This window comes from Cupressus sempervirens, chromosome 11 (genome assembly GCF_028749045.1).
Source record: "Cupressus sempervirens isolate cs-2001-9-10 chromosome 11, ASM2874904v1, whole genome shotgun sequence".
Taxonomy (NCBI): Eukaryota; Viridiplantae; Streptophyta; class Pinopsida; order Cupressales; family Cupressaceae; genus Cupressus; species Cupressus sempervirens.
In genome coordinates, this window is record NC_143128.1 from 145761955 (window position 1) to 145789203 (window position 27249).

Here is a 27249-nt window from a genome sequence, read left to right on the forward strand (position 1 = left end):
CTCCAAGCTTAACCTATCTTGGAAGGAATTGTTCCAACTGTTCCTTACAAACTATCTGTCCTCAAAAGGGGCTATAGCAACAGACTAAGGGATAGGCTATGAAAATACCAACAGCAATGGATTATGATTAATTAGAAATAATATATTCATATGAGGGTTCTCTATCCCTAATAGAATTCAGATATAATATTCTATGATCAGTATTTAACTTATAGATGCTTGCCAGTAATATGCATGATTGATTTCTTCTCTCATCTCCCTTTGTGAAGAATATCAAATATATGTTATATTCTCTGGTTCTTCACTGAGTATCTATCATAAATAATAATTATCCATCTGTCTATCCCTTCTAGAGTGGGATCAATTCTCCTTTTATATCTTACAAACTGATTAATTGCATCTATTTGATTTGAGAGACATTACCTAGCATACAAGCGATTTGGTAAATAAATCACACCTCTTTGCGATATTCCCTTCAAGTGCTGACCACTTTATTATTTTTAGTTGTGATAGTCATCTTTTAATTTTTTCTCTGTAATTGAGACTTCAGCCTCAATTGCATATTAATAGATATTGCCATATCAATGATACTTCATTGCTGTCTCTATGACACCTAGTGATATTACCATCTCTGTGATAATTAATAATATTCCCTTATTGTTACTTAATTACTGCCATTTGTAATCACAGGTTAGGATAGTCTGTGTATCCTTATATGATCAGTAATTCATCAGTAATTATCTCGAGACCACTCTTTATTCATTTGTCTCTATACTCTAATCAATATTTGATCGATCATAACAATCAGATGCTTGCCTTTCTGATCATCTGATCATAAAAATTACCTTTGCAAATTGATAGAGATAATAAACAATAAGAAAGTTTATGGTATCACTGATGCATATTATGTTCCTTGCTAACTGTTCTTGCAGATTGATATAACTTCTTTAATTTGTAGTTGCCGTTCCTTGGCTTTGGGAGTCATTAACTTATCATTCTTATAATACTGTTCATAAATTGTTATCAAGGGAGTCATTAATTATATATGGGGGACATGGAAAATGCCCATTTTCTGCCTGCTAAGGTTTCCTCATATAAAATAGATTCTTTATTGTAGTTTTATTTCTCACTGTTTAATCAACTGTGCATCAATTCATCGCCTCACCTCATGCATGCCATTAATTTTTGTTTTGGGCCACATTTGAAACCATTTCATCAATAGTTTCCATCTTTTCATGTTACATCTCTTCCTTACAGTGAGAGGTATGTATCTTCTTTAGAGAAACAACATTATTTGCAAAGGTGATACCCTACATTCATGATGATGCTTTACATGTCTAATTTTTGACAAATTAAATAAAAGCTTCACTGAGGAGGTATTAGAATACTATAATGTTTCTTTAATGGTCATCTTAGTTAGTCTTTAGTTTATTAAGTAGTTTCTACCCTCTCTAGTTTATGATTGTTTCTTTTAGAAACATCGTCTTTATAAATCTTTGTAAATCTATATAAGAAGCTTTCATCTCCTCTGTTTAACAAGAACATCGACTTAACATGTTATCATGGTGTGTCAATGGGATTTCAAAAACAATGACGATTTTTTGAAGGCAAATTTGAGCCTCTTGTCCTGAATATTTTAAATTTTTTTTTGAAATAAAAATTGTTGGAGGTATTTTATGAAAATTGTGGGGTTCATCTTGAAGATTTTTGCTGAAAATTGTGATCCTAGTGGAGGGTTTTGACTGTGTGATTTCTTGGTTTGAGCAAGTCTCCGATTTTTGAGGGTTGCATGTACTTGCATGTTCTCTTTTACCATGCAAAGTCTTGTGTTTTGCTTCACAAAGGTTTCTTTGATAAATTTTCATAGTTTTTCCCTTAAAAATTTCCTTCCGAGTTTTCATGTTTTTCTCTTCAAAAATTATTTGGTGGGTTTATAATTTTTTCCTTAAAAATTATTTGCTAGGTTTTAGCCTTTTTTCCTAAAAATGAAGCTTTATATTCTTTGATCCATGTCTTGGATTTTATTGTTTTGTTTTGATCAATTTTTCGCCTAAAAACATGTTTGGTTTTTCCTAATTTTCTCCTAAAAAACCATAGCTTTTTGCAACATGTTTTGGGCTAAGTTACCGATTTAGATGCAGATTCAGAAGGCAGAGTTAAGAAGAGAATGCGGGATGCGGGAATTTTGTTTTTTGATGCAGATGTGGGAGGAAGCATATCTATCTATCTCTCTATATAGATGTGCAAAGAAATTGTAATATCCCTTGCCCAAACTGATTGATTTTAGCTCAAGGAATATTGTCAAAAACATATATGCTGCCTTTCAATGCTAAGAAATTTAGAATGTTCTCAAATAATATTACAATGCCTCTTACAATGAACTAATATGCAAGTGCAGTTCTTTTGGTATTTTCAATGCATATACATGGGCACTAGATATGGAATGCATACCTACAGCCAACTGACATTTTGACAAACAATTGACATACAACTGTTATGCTGATCATATGTACTATTAGATGGACATTTTGTCAAACAAATGGTATGCAACATGTATCTCCTCTATTGAATTCATTCTCATGTACAATGTTGCTATGAGTTTGCCAAGACAAATGGGCTTACAATAATGCCAAAATCTGATTTTAAATTATCACAGCAAAATCATATGCCTAAAAATTACAAAGTTAGCTACTAATAGTTGCTCGAAGAATCTGATAATAGTGATGCCCAATAATGGAAATGAATCAAATATAAATACTGTAGTGCGGCATCGTTCTTGCGTACTGTAGTAGCTAACAATAATTGTAATTTCCAATTTAAGCACAAAGAGAACTCCTAAATTGAAGCTCTCCTGAATACCAAATTCGGTGGATATTTCACCACCTCAAATGGTTGCAACACTGAAGAGTTGATGTTCTCCAATGGCTGATTGAAATCAGAAACCTTCGTTTCTTCTCTCAAGCTTATATCAAATGCAATTCACAAAAATCGAATTATTACCAATGAAGCTCTCACTTTTATTTATTTTTTTCTTTCACCCTTCTAGAAGGAAATAAAATATTATTTAATTGCATTCTCTAGAGGCTTCCCACTTTCCAATAGAATAATTAGTTATATTTCTAGAAAATGCACACTCTAGAAGCTTCTCCCTTGCAATACAATAATTAATTGTGCTTCTAGAAAATTAAATTAATTAAATATAAAGTCACATTTTAATTTTAATTTATTTAATGACTTTTTAAGAAATTAATTTAATCAATTTCTCTTTATTTTTCCACTTAGCCTTTAGAGAATGTAAAGGCTAAGAGCTCTACTGAGATGCTAAAAAAGATGGGGACATTACAGTTCGCCCTCCCTAAAATTGCTTGTCCTCAAGCGACTTTAAGTCCGGATGCTGCAAAATCTCCTCATTCTCCCATGTCGCATCCTCTACTGGCAGGTCCTTTGATTTCACCAAATACTCCCTTATAGTATGCTACCTCAAGTTCCTTTCCCTGAAATCAATGATAGCCTTTGGCACCAATACCAATTTTCCCTCATCATCCAAGGGTGGAAGCACTGTAGAAGGAACAATATGATGTCCTAGCGCCTTCTTGAGCCATGACACATGAAAAACGTTGTGCACTTGCTCTTCGCCGGCAAATCTAACTCATAAGCCACCTCTCCCACTTTCCTGATAATCTTGAATGAACCATAATATCGTGGCTTGAGTTTCTCAGCACAACTCTTCTTGAAAGTGGATTGACGGTAAGGTTGCAGCATAAGATACACCATATCTCGAACCTCAAAAGTGCGCTTAGTCCTCTTCTGGTCTACATACTGCTTCTGCTGATTTTGTGTCTTGGTTATATTATCCTTGAGAGTCTTAACAATGTCCTGACTCTCCTGTAACAAATCACTTGCACTGGGCACTCTACTCAAAAGCATATCCATAAAATTGGGTGCCTCGTACCCATACAGGGCCATAAAGGGTGACATTTGAATAGATATGTGATAAGTGGTATTGTAGCAATACTCACAGAGATAAATCCACCTTACTCATGCCCTCTGTTGCCCGGCTATATAATTTCTGAGATATCCCTCCACCCATTTATTCACTATCTCCGTTTGACCATTTGTCTGAGGGTGGTAGCTAGTACTCGGAGTGAGCTCTGTCGCACACAATTTGAATAGCTCCTGCCAAAAGTGACTCATAAACTTGCTGTTGCTGTCACTCACAGTGCTTTGAGGTAAGCCATGTAATCTGAATATCTCTTTGAAGAACAGCTCTGCCACCTGTGTAGCAGTGTATGTAGCATTGACAGGAAAGAAGTGTGCAAACTTCGTAAGGCGATCCACAACCACATATATGCAGTCCCTACCTTGGGTTCTAGGTAGTCCTGCGATGAAGTCCATAGATAAAAGCTCCCACTTCCTATTAGGAATCGGAAGTGGCTGAAGCAAACCGGCTGGATAGGAGTGTTCTTGCTTATTCAGGTGGCAGGTGGGACACTCCCTAACATATTGAAGTACCTCTTCCTTGAGCCCTTTCCATGTGAAGCGCTCTCTAATCTGCTGGTATGTCCTATAGAAACCAGAATGTCTTGCCATAGGTGAATCATGAAAAGATTTCAGAACCATCCTCTTCATTGTTGAGCCTGGAACCAAAAATATTCGCCCTTTGTAAATGATGAGCTCATTCACAAGGTTGTATTTGCTGTCCTCAATAGTTCCATTTATGAATCTGGCTGTCCATGCATCCTTTGCATACTTTGTAAGGATCAAGTGTCTCCAATCCTCCGATATATCTACCAATAAGCTCAAATGGGGCCTACGTGATAAAGCATCACCAGCTACATTGTGTCCCCTTAAAATGTGTAATATCAAAGTCATAGGACTGTAACTTGCTCACCCACTTCTGCTGCCTATCATTTAGATCTTGTTGCCCCAAAAAGTGTTTTAGGCTATTATGGTCGGTTTTGATACAAAATTTGCTACCTACCAAGTATTGCCTGAATTTAGCCAAAGCATGCATTATGGCTAACATCTCTTTATCATATATGCTGAAGCTCCAATCTAGCCATCTTAATTTCCTGCTCTCATAAGCAATAGGGTGCTTCTCCTATATAGGCACCGCTCTCATGCCCTCTTCGGAAGCATCACAATGTAGCTCCAAAGATTTGCTGAAATCTGGTAACGCTAACATTGGACAGGAAGTCATCAACTCCTTAAATTTCTCAAAACACTCGTCTGCCTCAAGAGTCCACAAGAAAGCTCCCTTTCTCATCAAATCTGTCAAGGGTACTGCATACCTGGAATATCCATCCACAAACCTCTTGTAGAAACCACAAAATCCCAAAAAGCCCGTCAACTGTGTAAGGTTTACTGGTGAAGGCCACTCCACAATGGCACGAATCTTTTCAAGATCCATGCGTACGCCTTTTGCACTAATGATGTGACCCAAATACAACAACTTTATCCATCCACAAACCTCTTGTAGAAACCACAAAATCCCAAAAAGCCCGTCAACTGTGTAAGGTTTACCGGTGAAGGCCACTCCACAATGGCACGAATCTTTTCAAGATCCATGCGTACGCCTTCTGCACTAATGATGTGACCCAAATACAACAACTTTATCCATCCACAAACCTCTTGTAGAAATCACAAAATCCCAAAAAGCCTGTCAATTGTGTAAGGTTTACCGGTGAAGGCCACTCCACAATGGCACGAATCTTTTCAGGATCCATGCGTATGCCTTCTGCACTAATGATGTGACCCAAATACAACAACTTTGTCATACCCAAATCACATTTTGACTCCTTGGCATACAAGGACTCTCTACCTAATATATCCAACACCGTGTCAAGGTGAACCAAGTGCTCCTCCCAAGATCTATTGTACACCAAGATATCATCGAAGAAGACAAGTACAAATTTCCTATTCATTGTTGCCTAAAAAGAAACAGGTGCTTTAGTTAGCCCAAATGGCATAACTACAAACTCAAAATGGCCATAATGACATCTAAAGGCTGTCTTCTCGATGTCCTGCTCTCTAACTCTAATTTGGTGATAACCTAATCTCAAATCTATCTTTGAGAAGAAGCAAGCTCCATGAAACTCATCTATCAACTCATCAATCCTGGGAATGGGGTACCTGTTTTTAATTGTTTTCCTACTAAGCACCCTGTAATCAATGCACATCCTTAATGTCCCATCCTTCTTCTTTACCAACACCACTGAAGAAGCGAAAGGAGACTTACTTGGTCTAATATGGCCCATAGCAAGTAACTCTTTTATAGTTTTTTCAATTTCATCCTTCAACCTCATCGGATGCCTGTAAGGTGTAATCATGATGGGCTTGGCCCCCTCCTCTAACTCAATGATGTGCTCAATACCCCTGTCTGGTGGTCTACTTGGTGGAATGTCACTGAATACCTTAGAGTGTTTAACTCTAAGCTCTTGAATATCAGGGGGATATTCACTCTTTTGCTGTCCCTCCTGTGATGGCATTAACATCCACTCTGCTGCCCACTCTACCTGATCATGTCGAATCAATCTAGCCATCCTCTGGAAAGAGACCATTCTGAAGTCATTGTCCTTGATTGCCTTAAGAATTTGTGTCTTTCCATTCACTGTAAACCTCATCTCCATCTCCTTGAGATTAATAGTGAACTCACCAATATCGTGCAACCAACTCATCCCAAGGACTATATCTGTATCTCCCATAGGCACAACATAGAAATCTGCCTTAAAGGCATAATTATTAACTTCCAATGGGAGTCCAATGATCTTACGATCACAATTGAAGACATAGCCATCAGCTACCCTCACTCTAATTCCCCCAAACTCCTCTGTTTGTATGCCACGCTTCTCCACCAACCTAGCATCAATGGAATTATGAGTGGCACCTGTATCAACCAAAGTTATAACTCGCTGTCCAACAAGTACTCCTCTCATTCAAAATGATCCTTCTTGCTTAATACTAGTGAGACAAACTTCCCTAAGTTGCCCATCTCCTTCCCCATCTGTGGACACTATTTTAGACAAGTTTTCAGCCTTGTCTTCCTCTTTTTCGCCATCTATTTCCTCTATATCAGACTGCTGGTCTGAATTATTTGATTCTAATTCCTCATAGTATGCCCACATAATCTTATTAGCTTTGCCTTTTGGTCTAAGAGGACAAGTCATGGTTTGCATCATAGGGTCCCTTACAGTAGAAACATAATTTTTTCTTCCTCAAGTCATTTAATGTTTCCCTGTCAAAAGGTACTGGAGTTTTATATTTAGAATCATTTTTAAAATTATTCCTCTCTGGTTTTTTATAAAATGGTTTGTTATCCTTACTAGAAGATGCTTCTTTGGATTGAAATTTGTTTGTTGGGACTGCATGTTCCATACTTCTTGCCCTTTTCATAGCTTCTTGTAAAGAAATGAGATCAAATGCCTTTATCCAACCTTTTAGTGGTTCAGATAGGCCTTCAATGAAAAGAACTATCAATCTGCGCTCTGAAATGTTTGGCACCATGATTGCCAACTGCTGAAATTCACCAATGAAATACTTCAAGTTGCCTGTTTGTTTCAGTTGTGCTAATTCCCGGAAGTAAACCTCTGGATTTTTCTTGTCAAATTTTTCAACCAACCTATCCAAAAAGTCTTGGTACTCTGTCACCTGATTATGCTGAAGTGTTACCATACCATAGTACCACCAATAATGTGCTACTCCTTCCAAATGCAAAGTGGTGTATTTGATAGCTTCAATCTCTGTCATTGGCCTCAATGCCAAGAATGTGTCAAGCTTATGAATCCAAGCTTGAGCTGTCATCTTACTACTCCCATCAAATATAGGCATAGTAAGCTTGCCTGTAGCCCTCTTCAGCTCACTATTTTAACCCCTAGGCCTCCTATCCTATCTGAGTGACCTGTAATGTTCTCTCCTCTGATTTATAAAGCGTTCAAAGGTCATCCTGTCTTGAACCTGTAGTGCCAATAATTCCCATTCACTATTTGCAGCCATAAGGATATCTGCAATGTTTCATCCTCAACTTCCTCCGTTGGTTCCTATACTGGTTCCTCTCTAACAAATGTAGGACATGTAGGCTTGTTTGCTGTTCTAGAAAGAGTTCTATGAGTTCGAGGTGATACTATTGCACTCCTTTTATCCCCTTGTTCCTGATTCCGTTTGTCGCATGGGTTCATGCGCTCAACCATGGTGGTGAATGCCTGCAAAGCTTGAGCCATTCGCTCTTGTCCTGTAATGATTGCTCTGAAAAATGCCCTTGTTTCCTGATCCTCATTCCTATTGTCTCTTGGTGGGCTATGCTCTTGCCTGTCACCCATGGTGTCTGGCTGCCTGATAAAATCTTGTTCCCTATCAAACAAAGCTCACTTGATAGTGAAAAATCTGTGAGAGCCAACCCTAGGTGGCTTGTGATTGCTAAACTCTCAAGCAGGATTTAGCTCTAATACCAATGTACTACATCTTGCCCAAACTGATTGATTTTAGCTCAAGGAATATTGTCAAAAACTTGTATGCTGCCTTTCAATGCTAAGAAATTTAGAATAATCTTAAATGATATTACCATGCCTCTTACAATGAACTAATATGCAAGTACAACTCTTTTGGTATTTTCAATGCATATACACGGAAACTAGATATGGAATGCATACCTACAAATTGGGTATATATTTGGGATATTTGATTCTAGCTCCCCATCCAATTTTTGGATTCTGTAAGTTTGGTGAAGTTTATTTTCCTTGGATTCCAGATCAATCCTACTCCTCTTGAGGCTCCATTTGATTCATTGAGGTCTGATTTCCAGTAGCCTAGTTTATTTTTTAAGGTATTTCCTTTGTCTTTATTTAGCTTAGTTTCTTGGATTAAAATGATTTCTAATTCAAATAAGGTTAAGTTGCACTTTAATAGATTCTTTTTGCTAGGGGCATTAAGACCCCTAGCATTCTAGGTAGTGATCAATGATCTTCATTGTTCTGTGGGAAGGATCTTCCCCTTCCCTATGTTCAATACTTCAAAGATTTTTTTCTGATTATTTGATTGGCTTGAAACATTTCTTATTTCTGTCAAGGAGTTCTTGCCTCTCTTCATTTTTTGTTTGCCATATTTTGGAGCTGTGCTACCTTCTACATTCATAGCTATTCCTAAGTTGTTAGTGTTCTTATTAGCATTTTCTCTGGTTGAGGTTGAGAGCTCCTTTTCCTTTGTTTCGAGATCTTCCTCCCATTCTTTGATTAATTATTCTTCTATATTGAATTCTACTCCTTCCTCTTCTGCTTGATGGTCTTCGGTATCTGAATGCTTTGTTTTTTCTATAGCTTTTTCTTGATCCTTTAATATCCCAAATTCTTCCCATTCAAAACTTTTAAATAAGTCGTTTCCTTCTTCTGTCTTGCAACTGTTGTCTTCTTTTGCTCCATTTACTATAAATCCAAATGTTTCTAGAAGGGATTTTACTTCCATGGGTACTTTAAGATTTTTCTTTCTTAGTTCATCTTTTGTGTTGCTTTGGAGTTTGATGGTAGTCTTCAAAAGGCTGCTTTCCATTTTCTAGTGTTTGCTAGAATTTAAAGGTTCTTTTCTTAGCTCTGCTCCTGCTGTTTGCTTTTTCCACTAGTTTATTTGACATAATAAGGGGATCTAATAGTAGATCCTTCTTTTCTAATGATTGATCCAAGTTTGTACCTTATTTATGCTGGAGCTGATTGTTTCTTCTGCCTCTGAGGCTTTCTTATTTATTTCTTCCCTATCTTTTGTAACATCTTGTTTTCTCGGGGTCTTAATTAACAACTAACATACACAAGGAATACAATTACTACTTCAATTTCATAGGAAGACAATTATATTAGTTATGTTCATGTGAAAGGGATGGACGGTTAAAATCAGTTAAACAAATTTTCTTAACTAAGAACTTAAAACAACATCAATGAATTTAATATAGAAAATAATATCCACGTACCTTGGAATTTGAATTGATAAATCATTGTAGGGATGCTTTTGCAACAACCTAGGTTAGTCCGCAATACCACTATAACAATATCAAATAACGAAATTCCTTCCAATATCGCTATATCAAAAACTAATGATGATTATCATTAATTACCACTATATAAAATTAGGGCATCACATACCACTGTAGCAATTAGGGTATCAATTACCATTGGATCATTTATGGCTTCAGTTACCACTATATCAATTAAGGCTTCTGATACCACTGATTCAATTAGGGCTTCTAATACCATTGATTCAATTAGGGCCTTCGATACCACTAAATCATTTAAGGTTGCAGTTACCACTGAATCAATTAGGGCTTTAGGTACCACTATATCATTCCTTTCCTTCTGATTACTTAACTGTGGCAATAACTCAAGATTAGAAATATGCTCATATTCGATATTCATACAAATGAAAAACAATCCATAAATCTATCTCTCGCATCTAGGTGTAAAATAACTGTAATGATGAAATAACTCAATTAATCTTACCTTCTTGCATATACATTATAAAAGTGATAATACCTTTTTCTGACAACAATTTAATGTACAACTTATCTTTGTCTGCTGTACATCCGACAACTTGGGGAGAGGTGAAACATTGTCAGGGGCTTTAACCACCCAACCTTAGACCAAACTTTATTTCCCCACACAATCTCCAACGAGAAAGGCCCTCTCTACCTAGAATTGGACTTGGAACATCTATCATCTATTGAGCATCCTAGTATCCAACCATACCATTCGAATTGACAACAGGAGGATACAATTAATAGGATCATGCATGAGCTATTAAGTGTTTCATTACTTAGTTATTCATATCCAATTTCATTCTTGGTTCTTGCAGGTTATCTCCACCTCTTCACCATTTCAATGGCTTCTTTGCCAGTGAATCCTAGGTGCCTGAAAGATTATGATCATTTTGTTTTATTTACACCTTTTCACCATTCTATGGCTTCTTTACCAGTGAATTCCTCGGTGTTACAAGTAATCTGAATATGTTTGGAAAATTGTGATAACACATTCATTCATGCAATTCAATCAAGCTTTCTATCATTTGAATTCATAAATATTATAATCTCAAGGATACTCGATAAGGAACAGAAAGGGTCTCAATGTAATACAGGGAAAAACAACAACAAGATACCAAGCTGCATGTAAATCCGACTATGGGTAGAAAGATGGGAGTTATGCATCTTTAATACCTTTTAATATCAGTCTACTGTTTATATTGTACGGCAAGAACATTATATATAAAATGAACTAAGTATAGCATTGCTTCTTTGGTATTTCATTCAACAAAAGGAAAATAAGGGAAGCCGACGATAATCGGGCTTAGACTTAGCAGAGCAAGGAAGACACATGTCCTACGATTTGTATTTGGCTCTTCAATCCGTGGCCATAACTCTTGTTCACCCGCTGTAAAATACTTTCCTTAGAATTCCTATCGTCGATAGAGTTAAAGAAAGAATGGAAAAATTGGCAGTAAGAAATATTGTATGGTTATTTTGCTGAAAATGTCCCAACTTAGCTTGGTAAAATACATAATAGATGGAAAAAGAGAGAAGGAAGAATGTAGAAAGGGTTGCCTCCCAAATCGATTCATGGCTTCTTTAATGGTTGGCTGAGACTCCTCGGCTTTCAACAATTACAAAAAGATTATAAGCCATTCGAATTCCCAAGTGTTTAATTTGATTGGGAAAAGAGAGGGAAAAGAAAATAAAAAGGCTAGAAGAGAAGTTGGAAAGATTATATTTTGAATATTGTTATAATTTATATTTACATACGTATATGTAAATATATAAATGTGGTGACATCATTTTATTATATTATTAAAATATAATGGTGTCATTTCATTTTTATATCTATATGTACATATATACATATATATAATAATATGGTGAAAGATAATTTTAAATCCTTGAGGTATATATTATGTTTTAACTCAATTATTTTATGTTTCTCAAATTATTTATTTAAATAGCTCATGTGGGTCCCATAGATGTATCTTGTTTCAAGTCGGTAGGTCCTCAACCCATCTGCCCAGTGATGGTGATGCTCCTATGCCTAATTTTTTTCTGACAATGCTTCCACCCCTTCGACGTGTTTCCTGCAAAGAAATTCCCCGTGGTTAAATTATCTTATCATAATAAATTATTTAATCATAATTAATCAAATGGTTAACCATCTTCTCAATTCCATGAATTCGTGACAAATGATCAACTAGCTTGTTATTTTCATTTTGAAATTATAACGACTAACCATCTTACCATTTCATAGGATTATAACCAAATTAACTGTCAATTGATTTCATGTGAACCTCGACGGCTATATTTTAAATTAGGTCAAAAATTGGGATGTAACATCTTTCCTTGGTTCTCCTTCTTCTGCCTGTTTGTCAACATTTTGGATTTTCCTTATACAACCTGTTGGGCTTGGTATGCTACTTTTAACATTATCTCTTATATCTTGATATGTATTTGTTAGTATGGTTCTGTTTTTTTCACACTCCATCTGATCTTGTAAATTGTCTCTTATGTTTGGATGCTCTGCATTGGTTTCCAGCATTTGATCATGTGCTTCTTCCCATAGCATTAGCTGATCAGTGATATCATAGTGAAATAATAGGAATTCATGGATTAACTGGTTGTATTTTTGCAAGCTTGCTTTTGATATCTTCAATTGACATTTCATGCTTTTCACAGTGCTCACATTTCTTCCTTTTTTCTGATACAGTTGTCAGTTCAGTATGAGGGCTTTTGGACTGAGTCTTTTTGATTACTACTTCCCTGGTTATTTTGGAGCTTTCTTCTTTGCTATATGCTGCTTCTTCTTGGTGGTTTACTGGATTGTGTTTTCAAAGCCCTCTTTAGTTTCTCCTCCTTCAATTTCTTCGTATACCCGAGTGCTAGTGCTCCGAAGCTGGGGCTTCACTTTGGGATCTTTGTTATAAGACTTTGCATTCTGTTCAATCGAATTCTTTATAATTTTGTTGGGGATTTCTGAATTGAGGCTTTTTAAGTTGGTATTTTTATTTGTTTGGGTAAATTCTGATGAGAGGTTCTTTGAAAACTGTACTTCTGTAATAATAGAGATGTTATTAATATGCTCTTCATATTTGTCATAGTGAATATTATATAGTGATCTGTTGGTTATAATTTTTATACTACCATTGATTCTGTTCGAGTTTAATTTAATCAGTTATTTGGTATTGCTATATTTATCCATGTCTATGCCCATTAGGTTTCCTAGAGTTAATCCTATTCTAACTAGAACATGCTTATGAAGGATTTCTATAGGGATGTTCTTAAGGGCTATCCATATAGGGAAATCTAGTTGTTTAAATGATTGCTCAGTTAGGTTAGGTTGCCATTTAATAAAATTGACTAAATATCCTTTGAAGAAACATGAAGTGACAGTAGAGCATTTCTGATCTCTTCATTTTCACATTGCAAATAGACTAATCTAGGTGTGATGGAAATCATACTCATCTGTGGTAGGTCGTAGCTGTTGATCCAATCTTCCAAGTTTTCCTTTTTGTATGTAAGGCTGCTCCAAAATGCGTAGATTTCTTTGCTTTGACATTCTGACCATTTCCTTTCACTTATGATATTGCTTATGATAATGGTTTTCTCTGGTTTATCTAGGGCAGGAATCGAGGTCACTAATTTTAGGATATTTTTGGGAGAAGAAGGGTTTTTTCTATGGGGTGCGATGTAAGGGCAAGGCTCGCTTTGTTGGGTTATTAAGGTTTTAACAGATTCTCTATGCGGAGGAGATGGATCCATAGCAATTTTTTGTGAGTTACTGGTTGCGGATTTCCTAGGTGCAGATATAAGAACTCGCCTTAAACCCTAGAGGGATTTTGTTTACATAAGATATATTGATAGGGCGTTGGGGATCCAAATCTATGTGACTGGATGGCACCAAGTAGCCCTAGCTGGTTGGAAACTAACCCATTTCTTGATTGGGGAATTAGACAAGATGTCTGAGCAGATTTCCGAGGCATATTTGGTCTTGGCATAGAAAGATGCTTGTTTGGTTTTATGCTTGGAGTGAAGAGGTTTTAAGTGACTGAAAATACCTTGTTCCTGAAGACAAGTTTGGGTTCTTGTGGATGCTTTTGTGCTTTGTTGGGGATAGTCTTGCTTAAGTCCTGTTTACTTCTTCCGTGGGTAGGGTTCTTTCTCCCACTCGATAAGTTTTTGATCCATTATTTTTTCCTCACGATCTACCAGCCTTTGCTTAAAGAGTTCTTGTCTTGATTTGATGTATTGCTTGGTTTTGGTGAAGGATTGACACAAGGGGTTTTGGAAATCTTCTCGTCTTTTATTTCCTTTGCTCGCTGATCATGGGTACGAGCGAAGACTTCGAAGCTATTTGCACATGGGATTGAAATGGAGGCTATGTACTTGTTTGTTGAGTCTCCTTTTCTGTCTGCTCTTTGCAAGGATGTCTGCTATTTTTGCCCTAATAGGACCAGTGGCATTTTCGTGGAATGAATTTGATCTCTGCTCTGAAATTCGCTTATTTCTTGCCATTCTTTGGTATATAAAATCTCATTCTAATTAAAATAGTATCCTTGAATGAATAAAATAGAAAAAAGCTAAATGCAATGATAATATCTTCACATTTGAAAAATAAATTATAATAATATTTGAAAAACTTTATATACTAAATTTAAGATTATTTTGAATATGAACAATTAAATAAATAGTTTCTCAATATTTTATTTTTAGTCCCTGCCTAAAAGGCAGGAGACTAAAGTTTTCAAGTGGCTATTTGTAATTAATCATGCCTCGAATATTGTGAATACATCTAAACATTCCCATAAAAATTCCTTTTCACTCAATATTTTTCACTTAACATAAATTATGAGTTGAATATTTCAATTTTTTCACTGGCAGCTAACTTTATTCTCAGCAGTCTTTTTTATTTTTGGCATCAAAAAATTCACAAAAATATGAACCTACTAATTATTGCCAATTGTCATAATAAAATGATGCATGATAGCTAAAGGTGGCTTTTGCAGGGTGCCTTCACAGGCACCGTGCCACTTTGCATGTTGTGAACACACTTCTTACAAATACATGTTTGGTACGAAGCATAATAAGAGGCCTTAATATTTTCTTCTACTTTCAATCTTTTGCTTGGTTCCTGCCATCTGCAACTCTGCAAAGGGACGGCACCTTCTTTCCGATATTCAATTTTTTGGGTAAGTGGTCAGTCTTTCAACATCCACCTTTTTTAAAAGAAATTTATTTTCAATGCGGAGTTAATTGAAATAGGAAGATTTAATTCAAATGCTTGAGATCAGAATCGAGATCATACTAGTTTTTTACTTAGTGAGACTTGTGCTGCAAAATATAAACACATACACATGCCATAGCTTTGAATGATAATCTCATTCTGAGCCTCAAAACAAACCTCTACCCAAATCATATCAGACAAGCTAAAAGGGCATTTAAAATTAGCGGTTATATGGTGTTAATAGAACTGCAATTGTCAAATCATTAGAAGAAAGAATGAATAAAGTTGTAATTTGTTGCGCCAAGGAGGAAATTCAATTGTTTAGTAAGGGATTTTAATGTTTTTTACCTTATTAATTAGATTATGTAAAGTTTTTTTTTTTTTTTTTTCTAATGCCCCAGATAAAAATCCATAGAGAATGAGGAAAATCATGAAATTGATCTGAAATACTCACAATAAAAAATCTAATTGATCTTTAATGTGGAAGAAAAATTATTAAATTTATTATGAATTGGAAACATCAAGAAGGAGATTCAATAAAAATATCCATTCCCATACAAAACTCTCACTTCCCTGTGCTTCCACTATAAGTGATTTAACTTGTAGCTATTCAGTAATTAATTTGATAATTACAATTCATCAATGACTCTGTATTTTTACTGATAGTTAAGTCAAGATTTATTCATTGTGATGAAAAGAATTGAGTACAACCACAGTGGCACCTAGTAGAATGAAAAAAAAAGGTTAGTCAGAGTAAGCTTACAAAAAGATACAAGGATTGAGGGCATGATATAAGTATCTCATTTGTTTCTATTGTTCAGATCAATTTGGGCATTGTGTAGTTCACCAAAAAAATCTATCTTGAGAATAATATCAAATTCCAAGATTCTCAATCTCCACTTTGGAATTCTTAATTTATAAACGTAAAGCATCCAGCTGAGGTTGTATGTACATACCCCAAATCAAGCATTTAGAGAACTATTGTCCAATAGAAGAGCACCCAGGAATCCATCTCTAAGTTGTTTTGTGATTGTGAGGGAAGAGCTCACACAGTAACATCAAAGATTGAGAATCCTTGAAAAGTACAAGACATTTGGGCATTGATATCTCTAAATTTGCTTACCTTGAGGATTTTTTTGGGATTGTCTTCCACTTTTATTTAATCAATGTTGAGTAGTGGAAGCAGGTGGATATTAGAGCACTGTATAAAACTAATTTTTTTATTAAATTCTCTAGATTATTTAGTTTTCCATACAACCCATTTACTTAAATAAAATTCTATGATTTAGACATATAGCATGGGCTGAAATTCTCAAAATGTAATGTATGTGACTTTGTTATGCTTCTAAATTGTTTGCACATTCCCATTTAACGATTTTTGAGGATTTTCACCATTATGAAGAATTGTTGATTGAAGTCCAAAAATACATAGCTACTATTTTTGTTGAGCTCTAGATTTACAATTACTATATTTAGTTTTCATTTATGTTCCATCAATTTGATGAACTTTTAGCAAAACGTTATACCAGATTTTTTGTTCCAATATTATTAGATATTAAATTTAGCTAAATCTTAGGCTTCATAATGCTCTGACATTGGTTTAGAATTTCTTTATTTTAGAGAAATGCTTCAATAAAATATAAGTAAGATTTGTCTTCCATTTAAGGATAGTTCTTTAAAATCTCTATGCTGAAATTAGCCTCAGTTTTTTTAATATCTTTTTCTTGTTATGTTATGGATGAGAGCAATTTCCATTTTAGCTTTTTTTTTTGCTTCTATTATTTTTTTCATAAATTTTTATTAAAACATGTTGGTGCTTTGATGTGTGACCTTTTTGTACTCTCCTTGAAATTGCTGAGATTTTGAAGATTTAAGTATGTCATTTATTTCAAGCCTAATTGCAAGTGTTTAAGATATGGATCTCACATCTGTTGTTTCTCTTCCTGGACAAGATCTTCAAAATTATTGTGAAATCTCTTCTCTCGAAAAGGTTTTTGTCATCAACATATAACTTAATTTGATCTTTTAGATCTATTTTGGCTTTCATAATAATATTTCTATTGAACTAGTAATTTGTAATTTGAAGAGAAAATCAATTGTGCCAATCAACTTGTAACAGAAAATAATTTTACATAAGGTTTGAATTAGTTAGCCATGTTTCTATGAATTTAAAGATATCTTGAAAAATTTAAAAGAAGTCTCATAAAATCTTAATCTTAATGTTATCAATTCATATAATATTACCATGGTCTTTATAAAAGGATTTAGATCCTCTCAGAAATTCAGAAAATAAAAATTCATTATAATATTTAATTAATCAATCTAATATTGCATTATAGTAGAGAATAAATTACATGCATTATTATTGACAAGTTTTAAGAAGCAAAAAAAAAAGAAAATTTCCAGACTTTTGAAAGAGCACATCACAACAGTCAAAATAAGCATCAAACATCTACCAAAATGTCCATGAATTCACATGGTTAAATTGGATAATACTTGCAATCTAGATCTTATTCATCTTGGTGTCATAATAGAAATGCTTAATAATCTGATAAAAATTAAAATAATACATTGGCTATTTTAGTCTTATCTTTACCATCTGGATCTGTGTGTCATGTCATTTGAAAATTGTATTAACTTGATTCAGTACAATATTTGTCCATAGAAGTTACTTTTTAGCATTTAAACATCTTGTATTTTGGTCCTCATATAATGTTGTTTTGTTGTTCCCAATATTCAACAACCATATGGTTTGATGCAATGTAATGCCATTAAATTTATTTATATTTTGGATCATCATACTGTTACAAGATTCAAGAAGAGTTGGCAGATTAACGGATATCCGGATGATTGATTGATTAACAGAGGAACAAATGTGTTCCTTATAAAGAATTACAAGGACGTTGTTGCTAAAAGAAACAACGTAGACTGAAGATGGAATTAGAAACAAAACTAGAGACAGGATAGGAAACATTCCTATCTGGACTGAAGAAAAAAGAGACGGGATAGGAAACATTCCTATCTAGACTGAAAGACGGACTACAGACAAGTAGTTGACTATTATAGAAAGTATAAGATATTATCTTAACACCCTCCCTTAATGGTCAACATACAGATGTCGGAACATTCTGTGATAACTGAGACCCTCCTTGGATCTACAAAATGTTGAAACCAAGAAGCTTTGCCAGAAGAGTGCTATGACTCAAAATAAGTTGCAATGACAAAACTTCGTTTTTGTGGAAAAAACGGTAAAACCCAGAATCTCACACAACCTTGCATATTACAGACAACTTGAAATGATTTTTGAGGAGAAAATCAACAAACCCAGAAAAACAGAAACAAATTCAGAAGGCAAAAAATGCAGCTTCGCCTTGATCAGGAAGCTCAACAACTTGTGTTGTTGGCTGGGAAGCATTTTGCCTTGCTTGGGCAGCCAAACGTTTCCGGCACTCGAATTTCATATGGCCGAACTTGTGACAGTAATTACACTGTACATTTTGCTTCGTAGAGCCATCCAAGGATTGAGCAGAAGGTTGATGCTGGGAAGACTGAGAAGACTGATGGTTGCCAATGTTCTGTTGAAAGGATTTTGCAGCAAAGGCTTGCTTAGTGGAGGTGGAACTGGAGCTGCTATCAAACTGTTGTTTCCACCCATCTTGCTGAAGCAATAGGGTGCAGAGATCAGTGAACTTTAGATCAACACCAGTAGATGTGATGTTGAGAGTCTCGATAAAATGCTCATAAGATTTTGGTAAACTCCGAAGAGTGATTACCACAATATCCTCTTCCTCCATCTTGCGACTGATGGCAAGTAATTGATTACGGATTTCCTGAATCCGATTCAGGTGTGCCTGGAGTGAGGTGCGCTCATCCATGACAATAGAAAACAGAGTGTTTTTCAGGAAGAAGGCTCTGCTCTTGTTGGAAGTCTCAATAAGACCTTTTAGATGTGTCCAGATTTCGGTAGCTGTCTTGCCGGATGGAATCTGAGAAAGCTGGTCATCAGTTACGGATAGTTTGAGAAGCATTACTGCCTCTTGATTGTTCAGATCCCATGTATCTTGATCAGGACCCGGAGAAGTTGGACGTTGCGTAACACCCAAAACAAGTTGAGCGGTGTTGCGATATTCGAAGATTGTGATGATGTGCTGCTTCCAGGTTCCATAATTGCGACCATTGAATTTGGAATTATGTTCGAGTAGAATATTTGTTAGAGATGCCATGGCACGTTTTTCAATGAAAAACTGTGAAAATCTGTGAAGGCATGTTCTGCGAGGCAAAAATACGGAAGACCCAGAAGAATTAGAGAATGACCTAGAAGAGAGCTTGAAAAACCCAAAAGGAATCTGCTGTCATTTTTTGGATCCGTTGGCTCGAAAATCGAGGCACAAAAATTGAGGCACCCAGAAAAAACGGACGACAACCCAGTTGAGCTCTCGAAAAACCCACCAAGAATTTGCAAACAAAATATTTTTTCGACCCCAAAAATTAGGGTTTCGAAAAAAAATGGCCCTGGCTGAAAAAGCTTGAAAAAACTTAAGATTTCTTGATAAAAATGGTCGTTTTTGTTATAGAGTTCTATTAGAGGCAGAAGCCACACTGAAGATTGGAGTTTTAACTACACAAATGGTCGAGATTGCAGGTTGTTGGTCGTAAAAAAAATTTTGCACAAAAAACGCCAAAAAAGACCTCCAAAAATCGCGAGTTTACAGATGGATATGGCGCGATTTGCAGATGCAGGCAAACAAAAAAGGAAATACGCAACTTTCCTTCTTGATTTGTAGAGAAAAAAGGATATCAGGCGCGAGCGAAAATACTAGTTACGAGCTGAAAACCAGATGCGAGCGGAAATGAAGACCAGGCGCAGGCACGAACAGAATGCCAAGTGTGGGCAGGAATGAAGACAAGTCATGATAATAACAAGATCTTGAGCAGATAAAAACAACTTTCGTTTTGCATGGATGCGATTTTCAGATTCATAAACCCTAGCTGAAACTTAGATGCTCTGATACCATGTTACAAGATTCAAGAAGAGTTGGCAGATTAACGGATTTCCGGATGATTGATTGATTAATAGAGGAACAAATGTGTTCCTTATAAAGAATTACAAGGACGTTGTTGCTAAAAGAAACAACGTAGACTGAAGACGGAATTAGAAACAAAACTAGAGACAGGATAGGAAACATTCCTATCTGGACTGAAGAAAAAAGAGACGGGATAGGAAACATTCCTATCTAGACTGAAAGACGAACTACAGACAAGTAGTTGACTATTATAGAAAGTATAAGATATTATCTTAACACATACATGTCATATTAGGGCCCTTAAAATTGTCTTGGAGAATTTTGAATCTCTTGGTTGGTTCTCATTAAATATTATTCCTCAACCTTTCAATGTGTAATTGATGTATCGGGCAATGTGATGCCTTAGTTAAGTGTGAGAAGTTTACTCCTACCTACTGCCCATTGTTTACTTTGTTGGCTGAAACTCGTTCGATATATTTGAATTTCTATTTTCATTAATAAAAATAGTAGGGAAAGGAAGATAAATATGAATTGTCAATGGAAAGGCTGCTCAATTCAATCCATCTGCATTCTTCCTTTAGATCATGTTCTATAAATTGCGAGGAGGCGATTTGAAGAAGCAGACACTGAAAACAAATCAAATTTATATCTAAAATTTTCACAACCCAGCTTCGTAAATGATAATAGCTGTGGATTTTGAATGCTAACGATAATTACACAGACCAATGGAGACAGAGGATCGGCTTGCATAACTAAATATAGAGGAAATTTTATGGCCTGCAAGTGAAAGTATTAGTGGAGAACAAGGATTAATCATTTAGGATCAACTTCAAATCCAAACCCCTTCGGGTAAGCAAGACCATATATTTTTGTAATTACTGAAACATTTTTATAGTCAAATCGTTCTAATTACAAGTATTTTTATTCTGATAAATTCTGATAGGGTCATTGATTATTTGTGGGAGAAACATTTTATAATTTGCAAAGGCTTGTGATCCTCTCTCTAATGAAGAAAGAGAAAAGGCCGATATGGGACATGATTACTTCATCCTTTTGATAGGCTCCTCCATCTACAAGGAACTACACTTCATTCTAACTTACTTGTACAGATAATTCAAATAAAAAGTCCCAAGTATCTAACAACTTATGAGTCTGACACTGACTTCACAAAAATTATGCTAGCTTACAAGAATTAAAAAAAATTGATTATGGAGTGTCATCTCTCCTGAGCATATTTAAGTTATATATGTGATTTCTTCACTCTGGGGAAAAAAGAAATCACATACACTCATTTTTCTTGAGCCATCCCTAATAGATAAATAAATAGATCATGGTAACACAAGGAATGATAGGTTTAGATGTAACTATTTGAAAAATTGTTCAATCAATGGTTTCAATTATAAAAGTAGATTCACTCGATTCCTTAAGTGTCAAGATTGAAAACATTCCTTACTTGCATAAGATTGTTTTATTGGAAGGGTGAGTGCGTAGCTTGCCTTTGTTTGGACTTTTGCGTTTCTTGCACTCAATTGTATTTAATTATCTATCGACTAGCCATTATATGCTATTTGTCATGGTCCAACCATTAAATGTTAGGACTTCAACAACTATGGCAAATGGACGGCTAGCTACAGCCAACACTACCACTGTGCAATCCGCGCTCAATTGGGAGTATAAGCATGAAGATCTATGTCATCTCTCACGAGAAGGTGGAATTGGATGAAATGTTTTTTTAACTCCTTTTGCAGTCTACTACCATATTTATGTCCCAGATTCATTGGAGAAATTGCTCCACAAAGCCAACCTTACCCATCTTGCACCAGAATCTTCTTGATGCTAATCAAACTGAGGTTGTTCACTTTCGGGTTTGGAAATCTTTATTTACTCATAGAAATGTTCCTTTGTTTAGAGAGATGCAATTGTGAAAAGAGAGTAATGTTCAGGATTAGGCAATAGTAGAGAGTTATAAAATTTTCAGATGCGGGGTAGCTATGCCTTTAAGCATATAAAAAAATCTTCAATACATGGAAGTCATTATGATTGTAGCACTTTGATCCCCAATCTTTGTGATCAATGTTTGCCAACATGCCATTTACTTCCTTACTCTAAAATTTATAATTTTCTATTTGAAGATTTTCTTATAAGAATTTTCTGTCCTTTGTCTTTGTGTTGTATAATGACTATATGCTACTATGTGCATATTCTAGTTCAAAATTACCTTATGCTGATATTGACATGAGTCTTCAAAGTATGTCTAATATCTGGTGAACATGTTTTCCTTTAACAAAAGAGTTTCTCTTATTTATTTTTTCATTTCTTTGAACGTTGGCTCCTTGATTTTTCATTTCTTTGAACACTAGCATCAATTCTATACTTTCCAAGTATTTTTCTTTATGTTTTCCTGCACTTATTTCTTTCTTCAATTTGGAAAGAATCCTCTGAAGATTTATTATCTCCAATTCTAGTCAAAACCATATATCAATATTTACTAATCCACCCAAAAAATTATAGCACAATGCCATATAAGTAGTGGGAAATAGATTTGATTTGATGATACAAGTGCTAAGACCATTATCATATCAATAGGTCTTCAAATTTTGAGAATGTTAGGAAGTCCTTGAGATAGTGATGTTTTATTTGTTTGATGGAGAAAGGTATTATTAGTGAAGTCATATTGTAATACTAATATTCAATTTCTAGCGGTCATTTAAGTCTTTGAAGTAGTTGAGTTAGCAACTTTCTAAATAATAAGTGTGTTTATTAGTTTAGTAACTTTCTATTCTATCTTTAAGTTTTTATCATTTTTATTATGGGAAGCTCTTGAAAATGTGTGCACGTGGAGTATTCTCACATTTATTTAACATCATTCAGTTATCAATTGTTAACACATAATCTACACACATGAAAATTCTTAGAATTTTTTAAAAAGAAATTTCTGGATAAAAAATGAAATAGAATATCAACAAAATTCATTGTTCAATCACAAAATTATAGAAAGAGGAAGAAAAATTAGTAACAACTAGAAAAATGCATTTCCAAGCAATGAGCATAGATGTCCTCTGAAATTCCACATTTTCTCTTAGTGTGTCTAATGCCTCCTCTGATACTACAAATAAGACATCTTTCCCCTTATTTACAGTGATTTTTAGTTATAAAAATGTACTACGGTTTCTATATTCCATGGTCATATATATGTATCGATTGTCAAAGTCAATTTTTAATCTACACTTCCTTCCCACCTCCCCACCTTAGGCAGGGACTCAAGCTGCTTGTGCAACCCTTGTTATAAAAAAAAACTATCGTCTATCCAATTAATATAAAACAAACTTAAATTTAAGATTTTTTTATTAAAAAAATTAAAAAAATATTTTCTTAATGTACAATTTTTTTCTCTAATTGTTAAAAAATAGATAAAAGCAAAGTACCTTTTTTATAAAATAAAACTATCAAAATTAAATAAATAGTAATAAGATATCTAAATTTCTAGAATACTAAATAAAATAAATTTTTATAAAATAAAACAAATTTGTGTTAATTGAAAAATTATATTTTTAATTTTAATTTTGACAATAAAACTTTTTAAAAAATTATCCTTTTTAATAATTAAAAAATTAATATAAATTGTCTCTTTTATTTAACAAAAATACAAAAATAAGAATAAATAATATAAGTCTCCTAAATCTCTAAAATAATAAATAAAATAAAAATTATTATTTTTTTATTATTTTAAATTTTAGTAAAAATTATGCATAAATCTTGTCATATGTTGAACTTCTGCCTATAAATATAGGGTCGGATTATTTCCAGTAACCACAAATTTGAGAAGACTCAAATACTGAAAGGTATTTGACATATTTGTATGAATGAAGTTCAAATTGAATTTTTAAATGTCAACATTTTGATAGTTGTCTATTTTGTATAGTGTTAATTATCAATTGTCCATTTAATATACTGATTACTACTGAAAATGAACAACTGTTGCAAACACTGATATTCAAGATTTGTGAGTTTGTGTTTCAAGACTGTTTGAATAGACCCAAGATATTTTGTTAGAGACAACTTGTCACCTGGTAATATCTACGTGTTTTAGATTGTAATATTTTTTTGGTTTATTGTGTGGTGTGATTTTAGGTTCAAATTAGTCCTTTGAAGAATCTTGCAATTATTTTCAATTCCATTTTAGTAAGTAATTATTACATGGATGGTCGGTTTTTTTGGTGTACTAACTTTTGCTTTCTTTTCTTTTTAATCCTTTTGATCAGGATTTAATGGCTTTGTATGCTAAGTGTTTCATTAGCATCTCTATGATTGATATCAAAAATAGATTGTGATAGACACTTGATTTATTTGAGCTACATTTGATAAAAAATATTTTCTTGCAAATGTGAGCCTTTAAGCAGTGTTACTCTGATTTTCTTTTCTTATTACATCTATGATTCTGTAGGTTTGCAATTATGTGGAGAGATTCCAGCAGTTTGTCATCAAAATATTTTTCATACCTCCTTTGGAATGAAGGGATTTCTATGTCCAAGATTGGATATCAACATGTGAGAAGGGTTCACTCGGTAGTTCTCAAAATATTAAACCATCAAGCGGGCAACAACAAAACATGAAATGACGCTTTGGGTTATGCTCTAAATCAGTTTTTTTGAACCTGATAATTTGTCACTTCCAATCATTAGGTTTCCTATGAACAAAGTAAAGAGTGTTGAAGCTTTAAAAGGAAAATCATTCTTGGCTCAATGCAACCATGACAAATGGCAAGGGAGACAAGAAGGCTTTGTCTTAGAGGCATCCTTCAATGTCACAATGAAGGAGAATGGACTTAATGCTCCCTATAAATTTGAGAAGAAAGATAATGCATGGTGTTTTTCCTTGGAATTGTCCCCAATCAAGAAGGTTAAGACACCTTTCCTTTTCTTGTTTATTGAGTTATTGGGTCCATCTTCCATGACAAGAATTTGTGGCAGAGTAACTTGTCTATTAGGCAAATCTATTTTTCATGCCATGACTATAGGAGCCAAGAAAACTCTTCTGATTGGGGCAAATGATGCACGTAGTAGGAATTACCTAGATAATCTATTCAACTTTACACTTTTGATGCACGCAGTAGGAATTATCTAGGTAGTTAAGTTAAAACGTGTTCAGAACTGCCTATCGGCTATTCCCTTGCACCTCTTATGGTACAAGTGCTAGTTATTATTGTTTGAGCTACATATTAGTGCACTTGATGTGTTATAACTTATTTCTGACAAGATTTATTAAAAAAACCATTAGTCATGCACAAAATATTAGAAGGGACCATTTCACATTATAGCACTGTGTTTTGATTTGGGTTGTGGCATGTGATAGGGTCATTTTGCGTTTTTGTTGTTTGAGCTATATAAAATCTGAACAGGATCTGTTCAACCATAGCTTCCATATCTGGTTAAATCTGCAAAATGGTTTTGTCCGGTCCTAGATTTTTTGGTCAGGTTGAAAGAGTACTTTTATTTGGAGCATCTTTTTAATATCTGAAGCTACTCAAAGTATTACAAGAAATAAAAGAAGGCTCAATGTAGAAACTTGAAAAAATATAGCTCAACCAAATGAAAATAATGAAAATATCTAATGTCCATGTCCTAATATATAATTATCTAACTTTACCCTGGCAGTGTAGGTAATGTGCTATACTTTTATGGTGTGTGAAGTTTTAAAAACCAATTAAACCCTAATAATTTCTTCTAAGGCTACATAACTTCTTACACTAGATATAGGACCACATATTCCTTGAAGGAAAAAGAATCAGGGTTGCCCCTATTAGAGTAACATGTTTTTACTAGCAGGTCCTTGCCTGGATACTATGTATCTAATTTTTTTTAATACATGTAATGAACTTTTAAATAGGAAAAAAAATCTTGACTAATACAATAATTTTCTGGAAATCTTAACTTTCAAACTTGTTCTCCCTTCCAATTCATTTTTGAATGGAAATAGCTAGGGAAATTTATGAGAACGTGAATCTGTTAAGATTATAGGTACAGTCGGATTGATCTAATCTTAAGATGCAATGTTGTTACATATATAATATATTATACATATATATAAATCATATGTTATATTGATTTATATTGTTAATATATATTAACTAATAATGATTAATCATAAAGACATGTCTCTTCATGAGACATGTCTTCTACTCTTATATTTATAAGAGTTTGGAATCTGCATTTGAAAAGGATCAATTATAACAGTAATATTATTACATTTGCAGAGATCCTAGAAACCAACAGAATCTACTGAACAATGTGTGTGGTTATGGTAGCTGCAATATGATACCTTTGTAAATTAAATGGGGCGAGATTTTTGGTTTCTATTCCTTCAGAGCCATTTTTCAAATGCCTCTTTGAATTCATTTGTGGGTTGTGTTCATAGTTTCTATTGTGGCAATTGCCATGATTTTGGTTTGATAGTTAAAGCCAAATTTCTTTATTTTTTTATAGAATCAAAAAGTACTTGGGTTTATTCTTGGTTGTGTTTTTCGGTTTCCTTTTTAATGTGGCAACTGCCATGATTTTGATGGATGGTTGAAGCCAAATTTCTTAAATTTTTTTAGACTCAAAATGTACTTATGTTTATGGTATCAAAACATTTTTGCAGCTAGGATTGCAACTGGCAGCTGCGAATAAACCTCTTACTGAAGAACAAAAATGGCAAGCTTTAAAAGACCGCCTTTGTAGCACATTTGCTGAGCAGGTTTTTCTAGAATGTTGTTTGTTATTTAATTTTAGACTATTTTTGATTGAGTGATTGATGGTTGCTGTCAGTATAAAGCATGAAAGATCATAACACAGATATATTAAAAAGAATTCTCTGCTGTTTGTCTGCTTGGTTCTTCTTATTGTTGAAATGAATTATGTGCATGTGCAGGTTGGTTTGTTTTTTATGAGAGGGTACTAACTAATATAGTTTTGATTTCACTCTATAGTATTCTGACTGTTGTGCTTTCCTTTGAT

The 27249-nt window shown here is 34.3% G+C and overlaps 1 protein-coding gene across 7 annotated transcripts in view; it reads left to right on the top strand.

The window, feature by feature from the left end:
* HEN1 (double-stranded RNA binding protein-related / DsRBD protein-like protein) overlaps positions 1-27249 on the top strand; it is a 66801-nt gene that overhangs the window by 10495 nt on the left and 29057 nt on the right. For 5 of the 7 annotated variants that reach the window (XM_089811669.1, XM_089811667.1, XM_089811671.1 and 2 more), the window contains exon 4: positions 26894-26989. In XM_089811669.1, coding sequence (XP_089667795.1) covers positions 26894-26989 — 96 coding nt within the window. The remainder of the gene's footprint in view (positions 1-26893; positions 26990-27249) is intronic. The other 2 variants (XM_089811673.1, XM_089811672.1) reach the window with 1 other exon arrangement.